The sequence below is a fragment of the Desmodus rotundus genome, chromosome 3 (genome assembly GCF_022682495.2).
Source record: "Desmodus rotundus isolate HL8 chromosome 3, HLdesRot8A.1, whole genome shotgun sequence".
In the NCBI taxonomy this organism is placed as follows: domain Eukaryota; kingdom Metazoa; phylum Chordata; class Mammalia; order Chiroptera; family Phyllostomidae; genus Desmodus; species Desmodus rotundus.
Window position 1 is genome coordinate 117,982,120 of NC_071389.1, and position 11,173 is coordinate 117,993,292.

Consider the following 11,173-nt stretch of genomic DNA (forward strand, 5'->3'; position numbering starts at 1 on the left):
ACTCCACAAAGAGAGTACTTGATGTATTTAATGTGTTACTGTGCAACATATATAATGTGACATCATCCACATACATTTCTGTACACTAAATCTGAGAGAAGGAAGTTATCGAAGTATATTCATGTCATTTGTGAACAATGAAATTATATTTAAAAAAATACATTGCTATTTTCTGTCCAAAATGTATTTACATTTCATTGGCTAACTCTAAACTTAGTGTGAAAGCTGTTCCAGGGGTTAAACGGAAAAAAGTAATGAACGATGAGCCCAAGTTTCACAAAAATAGAAGAGTTTTACTTGATATTGATAGCATTCCAAAATATATGAATTCTAATTTGGTTTTAGTATTGCAACCACTGTCCAAATCAAATAGTAGTCCAAGACCTCTATTAAGTACATTTATTAAAAATCTAATGTTAGTGTAACATTACTCTGAAGTTTGCGATAACGCCATCACCCTTGTAAGTCATTGAAACATGCGTCACAGACACGAACAGGCTTCTTGGAAGAAGGAGTTAAGGCATTTTTGGCTGAACACTCAGCGCAGAAGATATTTCCACAGTGTCTGCAGTGATGCTGTAGATGACAAAAATGAAACGATTTTAAGCACAGAAACTACACCAAATGAATTATAAAACTAACAATACTGCAAACTGCACTATGAAGGTATTAACTTTCAAGTGATGAGTATATTATTTAATAATGTAATATTTTAATATGTCAATGTAATTTCTTAGTTTAATGGAATGTTTCCTACTTACCAGATAGCATGCTAAACATTTTATATGAATGTTATCATGGAATTCTCAAAAGAAACAGGAAGCTTTTCAAAGTGTTAATAAACCACCTCTACCAGGTGAAAAACTATTACTACAATATTTGCCAAATATTTCAGGCATTCCTTCAGTAGGAATATAAACTTGAAACATCACATAATGGTATTGTTCAGAAAATATTTTTTATCTCTGCTTTTTCTTCCTTTAAAAGAACTCAATGATGACTAAAACATTAGTGTTTAATACTGGTGCGCTAATTCAGAAAATAATTATTCCAGAGAGGAACTCAATAAGAAGGCAATGACTGAATTCAGAACTAAAATTGAAACACACATGCTAGCCAGAAACTAAATTTAATTATTCTATGTAGTTGTACATTAACCAAAAAAATGGAAATGGACTGTGACTGAGGAGTAAAACCCAGAAGCATAACGACGTGAACAAAACCATTTACCCGTCTCACGGTCACTGAGAAGCCTTTCCCACAGGCCATACAGTTTTGTACTTCATTGTCTTCAGCCCACTTTCTATTCAATGCTTGCGTATGTTTGATCTATTAAAAACAAAGTTTTGATAGACTGTAATATCAACTTTTTAAAGAATGATGGATCTTTTCTAATCTGGTGCCTGAGTTTTATAGAAGTTTGACTATATGTACCATGGGGTAAAATTTTAATAATCAGAAATACTTTGGTCTACTTCCATTATCAAAGGCTGCCGCATTCTTAAGTCTGAATGATAGATAGACAGACGGACAGATAGACAGACAGGTAGGTAGAGAAAGTAAATCAAATCTTATTCTCTAACCTTTGGTGATTTCTCACCCACTCTGACTTTAACAATCAATCCTTCCTTGGGACTCTGAGCACATACTCAGTCCACTTCTTTCACACACAGCAGCTCATCCATGCCTGAGGGCTCTTAAATGTTCCCGTTACTGACAATTCATGAATGACCCGGCTCTCTCACTATCGCTGTGGTCTCTCAGACAAGTTCTTTCTCTCTTATATGTAATTACTCATAACACCTATAATACCGCTACATGGACAGCAGCCACTCAAAAGTATTTATTAAATATATGAGATTCCTTTAAAAGGGATGAAATATGTTTTTCACTAAGAGGCAAACCCTGGACTAAAAAACCACGTCCCATCGCCACCTGACTCACTTGAAGGGACTGATTTTCTCTGCCCAGCTCCTGCACCGCTGCGGTCGTATTATCCAGCTTTCTTTGCACCTCTAGTACTTTGGTTTGAAGCTTTTCTATTTCCCCTTCTCCTTTAAGACATCTAGAATAGATTGCAAAAAGGTAATTAATTTTTAAAAAGTCATTAAATTCCCTTCTAAAACACAGATAATTAATTACTTTATTAACTTTAAACAGGATACATTAATGTCAACAATCCGATTGTTTTAAGAATGAGTTTTTATTAAATGGCTACTTAAATTCCTGCAGAAGCTATACACTTTTCTTAAGATTCTTCTTCTATTTAAAAAAAATGTGGAATGTGACCATCTTTTTATCACTTAAGAACTAAAATAAGCTAATTTCACTAGACGTCAATCACCGTTCTAGTAGTGCTCTCCTTTCATCTTGGTTATTCTGAACCGTTGCCTCCAACACCGCAATTTCACCCCGCAAGTCATCCGTCTGCTTCTCCAGCTCACTAACTCTCCGCTGACTGGACTGCCACTCCTTCTTCACGGTGCCTAAATTTTCATTTAATGCTGTAATCTGCATGGTAAGCTTAGCTTCATTTTCTTCATTCTTCCTCATTTCTACTTCTTTTTCTTTTATTTCAGAATGCTGAGAAAAGGAAAAACAATGAGAATAAAAATTATTACAGGAATAGTGCAAAGTAAATTTTAGTTCTTCAATTTAAAATAGTGGAAAGATAATACTTCTTCAGGACAGCAGCAGGAAAACATATTTCACTGTACATTAATAAAATGTACATTGATTCCACAAACATCTGTTTAATTTGAATTGGTTCAAAGGCCATAATGCTGAAACACGATGGCCAGCAAACTTCTTTAAGAGCAAGCTAAAGGAGAGCAATTTGAGATTTCCCTTTTTCCAGGAGCAGAACACTGCTGGTGGGGGTGGCAAAGTGCCCTAGCGACACAGCCAGCACTTTCTTATGTCTCAAATTCCACACAAATCCTTTTGTCTCTATCAACCTGTCACAAACCAATACAAGCCCTTCAAATAACTGTGAATTTGGAATTGCAATTCTTCAACTAAAACATTCAGTAGTCAAGTCACCTGAGGATATTTGGACTTAATCCAACAAAGGAAAGCCAGATGCTTCCCATTTGGCATGCACAACTCAGGGAATGAAAAGGTAGACTTTGGCATCATAATCTTAAATGTAGGTTCACATTCCCCTTTATCAACATGCACTTTGACCAAGGAAATGAGTTGAACATGATTAGCGTTAATCCCATTTACCTCAATCTACACAGTAGTGGGTTTTTCAGGCACTAAAAATGTTTTGGGTTTTTTTTTAATCATGTTTTATTGGATTTTCATCTATATAAACCAAAATATATATTTCCAGTAGTACCTCAGTCATTTAAACAAATCAGATCTCTTAAACAAAAATTAAAATGTTAGGTGAACATTCTAGGTAGAAAAATCCTCTCTTAAGGACTGATTTACAAAATCAATTACAAAACACACTTCACACTATTAACTTACTGACCAATTTAGCTTCCTTCTCAATAAACTGTTTCTTCAGCTCATCTTCTTCCTTTTTCACCTGCTCTTTTAGCATTTGCTGATTCCTCTTCTCCTGTTCAAGGGTTGACTTCAAGGAATCTACTTTCCCTTGAAGCTCTAATTTCTGCTGAATCAGAAGCTGTTTGGCTTCCTTGAGATTTGTTAACTCCTATTTAAAGAGGCCAAAAATAAACCAACCTTTATAGTAAATATTTCAAAATACAGCTGAAATATACACAACATGAGTTTTATTCTCTTTTCTAATTCTTAAAGTTCAGCCTTTCAAATAATTGTTTAAAAAGATGCGAGATGGCCTGGATACATATGCATACGTGAAACAGATGGAAGACTGAAGAGGGGAGGGCTTGGGGAGGCCCGGAGGAGATTAGCCAAAGAGCATCTATGCACATATGCATAGCCCATGGGCACGGACAACAACAACGTGGTGAAGGCTGGGGAACGGGGCGAGGTGGGGGCTGGATGGAGGGGGCAAAGTGGAGGGGAAATGGGGCACAGCTGTAATAGTGTCAACAATTTTTAAGAAAAATAAAGACAAATAAAACAATGTAAGATTATTTAGTTCCTGCTCAACAGTCATTTAAATTCCAGTGGTACTTTGCATAGAGGTTTTGAGAGAAAAATTCCTGCCCTCTATTTCCATTTATGCACTTAGCTAGTGTTTAATGGTCGCCATTTACGCATCACACACCGTGTTAGGTTCTGAGGATTTACACAAAGATGAACTGTATACGTTAACTGCTTTAAGGAAGTCAGTCTGGAAGAACCTAATGACATAATATAGAGATAATTATAAAGCAAAATTGTAATTATACTGATAGACATAACAGGTAGTATGAGAGTACTTGAGAGAATCTAACCTTTCTCTAAGAAAATGAATAACATTTTTCAGAGCAAATTATAAATAATTAATTTCTTTAAATAGTACCCTAGCTTTGCTTATGACAGGAAAAATATTCAAGACATTATTAAAGGACTTTAGAAAGAAAACAGCTGACGAAACAGAATTCCTTAAAAATCTTAACTCTGCCCTGGTTGGTGCGGCTCAGTGGATTGAGTGCTGGCCTATGAACCAAAGGGTTGCTGGTTCAATTCTCAACCAGGGCACATGCCTGGGTTGTGGGCCAGGTCCCCTGTTGAGGGCACTTGAGAGGCAACCACACATTTATGTTTCTCTCCCTCTCTTTCCCTCTCTAAAAATAAATAAAATCTTTAAAAAATTTTAATTCTAAGCTCTTACATATTTTGAAGTTTACTATCTATAAGCAGAATTTTCTAAATGAATAGCTCTCTTGATTATCACCTCAACAAAATCTAAATTTTTAAGGTTCCTTTGTTTTATTCAGTAACCTGAAAACAAATGTAACATATTTTCAATATGTATATAGATATTATACAAGAGTATTCGAGAGCAAAAGAATTTTTCAAAAACGACAAATATATATACTTAAATTTAAGCAACAATAATACAATATTGAAGGAAGAACAATGATTGTCTTAATATACCTTTATGCTTTCTTGCTTGTGGGACTTGAGTTCTTCACTCAGTTTAGAAATTTCTTTTTCTTGTCTATGCTTAATTTCTTCTATCTCTGCCAATTTAGATTTTTCATTTACTAGTTCTTTTTCTTTCAGTGACTGTAGAAAAAAGATGTATTAAAAATAATTTTTAAGTAAATACTTAACTGATAATTAATGTTACCAAAATGACTGCCACCACTTATGACACTTTCTCTTCCCCTTTCTATATAAGTTAACATGAGTGAATTACCTACCTTCTCTTGCCTCCATGTCCTTATTTATACAATATGAACAATAAGATCATTATAAGAATTAAATAGTTAAGAGTTAATAGTGTAAAATGAATAGTGACTCACCAGGTAAGAATACTATAAAATTTAGCCAAAACTACTATTCTTACTCTTATTAATACTATTGTTATTACTATTACTATTATTATCTTTACATAAAACACTTAAGCTAGTAGTACTATATATTATCTAATTTAATCTCTATACTAGGTAGTTCTTTTTAATCCTCATTTGATAGGTAAATGAATAACACTTTAGAGAAGTTGAATAACCTATTAGAGGTAAAACTAAAACAAGGTTTAACTAAATTATAGCCCTTGCAATTAAAGGCCTATAAACTACAGTTCTGTCAGAATTTTCTAAACTTAAAGCATAAATCAAGAAGTCATGATTTTACCAGCCTCACTCAATAAAAATATCACTCAATTTTTTTAATTAAAGAGAATTTCGGGAATTGTACAATTTACACATACCAAGCACTTCAGGAATTGCACACTTTAGACTAATATCCTATCAGCTGATGGAAATAGAGGATTTCAATTATGAAACCAGAAAAGTATCCCCTAGAAGCTGAATCTCTCCTTCATATAGAACTTTAACTGATTTTAAAATGTACTGGTCTTATAATACAATGTTTTAAATTTTGTAACTTAGCATCATTTATTAAAAATACACCTATACTTCCTTCCTCTTAGAAAAAGCTGGTTCTTAATTTTAGGAATTTTTAACAATCTTAAGAATTATTTCTAGACCTTTTATTATCTCATTCCCACATCTAGAGAACAGCGTATTATGAGAGAAATAGTTGAGAGGATATAATATATGTTTTTGAATAACCAAGGATCTGTCATATGAAAAATAGATTAGTTTGTAAAACTAAAGATAACAGTACTAAAAATAGATGGAAATGAAAGGAGGTTATTAAGAAGTACTTCCTAAAATTAAAATTCCAATTACTAAAACCGTTCTATCAGAAGTTAAAAGTCCATCTGAGAGAGCAGTTGAAAACACAGGTGATACATGCACTGAAATCGGGAGCTTTGACTGGACGATCTCCAAGGCCATGTCAACTCTACGACTCTGGGTTAGTCAGAAAATGAAATACCTTTTCTTTCTGAGAATCTTGTAGCGCTGCGCACTGCTCCTTTAATTGCTGTTCTTTCTTTGCTGCATCCTGCTCCAAAGTTGCCTTGGCAGTCTTTAGTTCTTGAATCAATTTATTTTGGTTTCCAATCTGATTTCTGTTTGAAATCAAGTCCTCCTGTGCTAGAGAAAGCTTCTCTTCTGTGGACTTGTAAAAAAACAATTTCCCCAAATTATTACATGCCATTATCTTTGCAAATTTCAATGGAAACATAATAGTTAACATAAGCATAGATGAAAGCAATAAACTATAAAAAGATAGTATGTTAGGTCCTTCAGCAAAATCATATAAAAGGGAAAAATGCTATATAATTAACTCCTTGCCTAAGGAGAACATTTAGAGCGTAAAATACTTAATAAAGCTGAAGTAATTCCAAAATCTCCAGAAATAATCTATAAGTATTTACAGGCTAAGTGATACAAAAGAATATCAAGTAAGTAGGAACCGTATCAAACACACTCAGAGAATATACATGTGATTAGACAGAAGACGTAGAGAGACATGAAAAAAACTAAAGAGAGATTCAGTTAAACTCTCTGTTATGTGTACACATAGGGGAGGGCAAAACGTAGGAATACAGTTATTCCTATGAAAAATAATGCAATAATTAATAATAATATAAGAATAAACTGTCTTGCATACGTTTTGTAGGATCTGCGATGTCCTCTGACATGCTAAAACCTTTAATAATAAAAAGTATCAAAACAAAACTGTGTTTTACATCTGCCACCCTGATCAGGTGAACTGAAAGAGGAAGTCCACTGGACGCCTGAGGCCCAATTTCTGCCAAGGCCGCCGGCCCTCCCCTAAGCTCCCCACCTGTGTAGTGGAGGTAGCGTTGCCAGTTAACATAGTCCATAGCTATTGGCTGTTCTAGGGCCCGCATATTTTGAGAAGCCGATGGGAGAAAGGGCAAGCTTTTGACATATTAGCTTTCATTTGGGGGCAGATATGCTAAAAAGTGGGTAGAAATGGCAGGAACCTTGGCACTCGGAGCTGCTACTGCTAAGAATCAGCAGACAAGGGAACTAACTCAAAGATACTCTCCCATGATCTAGAAGAAGTTCACCTTTCTTATTCTAGACATGTAGTTCCCTTAGAAAGAAAGCAGAAGATAAAATTCAGGTAGGATCCCTGCTGGCTAGACTTGGCTAATGCAAGCATTCAATTAAAAAAAAAAATAGGTTAAAATAAACAAATAAAGACCTATTTAAGGGACTTCTGAAGCTTCCTAAAAGAGAAAGTTTATTCCTTACAAATAGTTCAGTTCAGAAGTCTTGCTGATGTAAATTAAATTTCTACTTTCAATGGCTTCCAGTAGAACACAAAAAAACAACCCCAAAACTTCCTTATTGAGGAAAGACCTAAAGCCGTCTAGTCCCTTATGAATCAAGCAGCTAACCAATAATTAAGTTTACTACTGGCGTAGGTCCGAGGGTATGAGGTGGTCCTTGACTGAAGGAGATGACTATGTAGCCTGAAAACCAGAACCAGAACGTGAAACAGAAGCAGAACGAGGCAGTAGAGCATTTGCTATGTGCCAGATGCACAGAAAAATGACAAGTGTGAGAGCTTTCCGTAGAATGCTTTTACAGAAGGCTTGGTGTAAAGGAGTGAGGGTGATTTCAGATACAGAGAATAAAATTCAACAATGCCTAATCCATACAGTCTACAGCAGGGCATCAAACTCACTTTCACCGGGGGCCACATCAGCCTTGAGGTTGCCTTCAAAGGGCCGAATGTAATTTTATGACTGTATAAATATAACTACTACTCGACTAGGGGCAAGGAGCTCAGTGCTGCTGCCAGGTAGAACAAGGTGCCGGGCTGGATAAAACAAGGTGGAGGGCCGGATGGGCCGCCGGCCTCGTGTTTCCACCTGTGGCCTACAGCAGTAGTAATTAGGTAATGGAGGCCAAAGAATACCAAGGCTTGCTAGAACCAGAAAGTAACAGTACCCCCAATCTCTGACCACAAGAATTCCAAAATGCTCATGGTTTAAAAAAGCCTGTAAAATTTTCAACTCACAAAAACCCAGTGAATAAATCTTTAAAGTCAAGTTGAAAATCTGGACTACTCTTTTTCTGAAGATGTCAACACATGTTGCTCTACCCTGCCTCTAAATATTTATGTGTCATTCAGTGGTATGTTGCCACGTATTTTAAGTGTTCCATTGTTCCTTATTGCGGACCATGTTATTTTCATCTGCTCAGCATCTCTTCCCTTAAGAAACTCCTCTCTTTCATTCAATGGTTTAGTTGGGGCTCTCTTCAAGCCATCCCACCCCCACCAGAAGAGGCAAATCCCTGAGTACATCAACTACCAACCTTGACTCCGAATAAATACACCAGTCACATTATAGTACTGTAGCTAAACAAGAATTTCTGAAGTGCTCTGTGTTAGTTTTTGTGATTTTTTTGTTCATTCAACAATTTTTTCCTTTCTTCTTTCAAAATAAATCTTTAAAATTTTTGGTTAATATTTTCTTGATAACTGATAAAATGACATAAGGAAGAACACTAGGTTAAGAAGATTTATATTAATTCTGAACTTAACCTAGAATTTTCGCTTCACTCAGGGTGTGAAATTTACAGTTAAAGTCCACTTCTACCCTTCCACAACAACAAGGAATAGCACACAGCACAGCCAATTTGAAATATCCAGTCAACAAACTTAAGTATTGCACAAGTAAGCCAGCAGATGGGGCTACAGGCACAGATAAGGACAAATCGTCAATCTTCCATTCTACTGGTGTCCTGGTGTACTCCCTCAGCCCACAGATGGCAGCCTTGCCTTAGGTAGGTTGTCATGTTATAAGGTTCTGAACCTCTCCCTTTCTCTCTCATACACAAGATCATATAACATGACTTAAGCAAAAGAAAGTCAATGGCTGATAACTCTCTCTTATTCTGGCCTATAATATCATTTGACCCTCCCTAGGAATTTGCTTCTGTTTTAAAAAGTTCACTTCCTAAGTAGTTCAGATACTTCTGATTTTGGAAGCATTAGTATAGAATTTATCTGTATTCTATTTTATTTAAGAAATCTAGTGACATGATGATAAAAGGATATTTGAAAGGCTATGAGTCCGAAGAACGGGTGTCTAACCGTGGTTCCGTTACTGGGCAGTACCAGGCCTGTCCCAAACCAAGCTGGGCCTCAGTCTGCTCAAGGAGGCTCTGGAAGGGAGGGTCTCTCCTGGTCTCTTAATAGTTGCAACACTCCACAGCAGACTTAGCCCTCTGCCTTTTGCTTTTTGCCCATATTTACATTTGAATGATTCTTTCATGTATAAAAATATTAGTGTATGATGTAGCTTTCAGGCATAATAAAAATAGTTGGCTTAATGGAAGAATATTGATTTAAGAGATCTAAGTCTTGTTACTATGTAATATTCTTAGGTTAAATACTTTAATCTGAAAAAGAGTGTGATTTCTATAAGACTTCTATGATCAGTCAAGTTTCATCTTTTCTATCACCTAAATACCCTTCAAATTCAACCATATTTTCCATCCTTACTATTACTACCCAAGCTGCCATCATCTGCAGTTGGACTACTGCAAAGTCTCCTCCCTAGTCTCTGCAAGCCATCCCTTATCCTATAGCCAGTCACTGGCCTAAACACGAACCTGAACAAACCTTTTCAGGGGTTCCCTACTAAATAAAGTCCAAACTCTTCTACAAACATTTCCCTGACTTTCAATAATGTTGTAAAGAATAAAACACAATAATTTAAAGCTACTTGGCATAGAAATAAGGTACTTTCTATATTTCAGGTGGTATTGTTTTTCTTATAAAAACTGTTACTAATTTTGAATAGATAGATAGATAGATAGATACAAGTCTACCTGTTGGCACTACAAAGATTCTTTTACCTAACTTCCTATTCTGTGTCAATTCATTAGTCACCAGTGATTCCTTGCAGCCTGTATATATTCAGCCCTTCTGTTTTATCTTGTGTCTCTCATAAATCTCTTCTGTTTTATCCTCTTTAACCTTAAGCCTAGTTATAATCGACTCACACCTGGGTTACTGCAATGTGTGGAGGAAGGAAAGGAGAGAGCCTCTTAACTAATCTCCCTAACACGAGTGTACCCCAAGTCCAGTCCAAGCTGTCTGTACACCACTTCCAGATTAAGTTGCCCAAAATACTATTTTCTTCATTTTACTCCTCTGTTTAGACACTTCATTCTCCCCCCAAATATCATCCTTGCTAGGCATCTAAGATACTCCACAATTTGATCCCAACCTTTTAAACCTTAGCTTCCAAACACAAACCAGCACTCTAGCAAGATATGTGTGTTAACTATCTCCTGGCTTTGCTCGTTCTCTCTGCAACAGCTTTTCTCAAATGAGACCCTGAGTAAAATGATCTTTCTCAAGACATTCTGTGTATTCAGATTCCATGTATTCTTAAGGACCTGGTCCAATTCTATCTCCTTCATAAAGCCTTCCCTATGCCAGCAGCCTATGAATAAAATACAGACTTGGTATATTTATACATGATATTTATATACATATATATAACATATATAAATGTTCTATGATCCTCAAATTTTTCAATAATGCACTTTAAATTAAACAATCAAAAATTTAAACATAAAAACCAAAAATTATATTTCATCGAAAAAGAAAGAGACAGAAAGACTGAACTGGCTTAATCTTCTATGAGAGAATATAAATGTTGTATTTCCCTTAGAAA

At 35.6% G+C, this 11,173-nt stretch overlaps 1 protein-coding gene across 4 annotated transcripts in view; it reads right to left on the reverse strand.

Moving 5' to 3' along the window:
• Positions 1–11,173, reverse strand: part of EEA1 (early endosome antigen 1) — a 133,972-nt gene continuing 122,799 nt past the window's right edge. For all 4 annotated transcript variants that reach the window (XM_024570767.3, XM_053920957.1, XM_024570706.3 and 1 more), the window contains 7 exons: positions 6,433–6,618; positions 5,023–5,154; positions 3,482–3,667; positions 2,345–2,583; positions 1,945–2,065; positions 1,231–1,329; positions 1–576 (listed from right to left, as the gene is read on the reverse strand). In XM_024570767.3, coding sequence (XP_024426535.2) covers positions 454–576; positions 1,231–1,329; positions 1,945–2,065; positions 2,345–2,583; positions 3,482–3,667; positions 5,023–5,154; positions 6,433–6,618 — 1,086 coding nt within the window. In that variant the 3' untranslated portion in view covers positions 1–453. The remainder of the gene's footprint in view (positions 577–1,230; positions 1,330–1,944; positions 2,066–2,344; positions 2,584–3,481; positions 3,668–5,022; positions 5,155–6,432; positions 6,619–11,173) is intronic.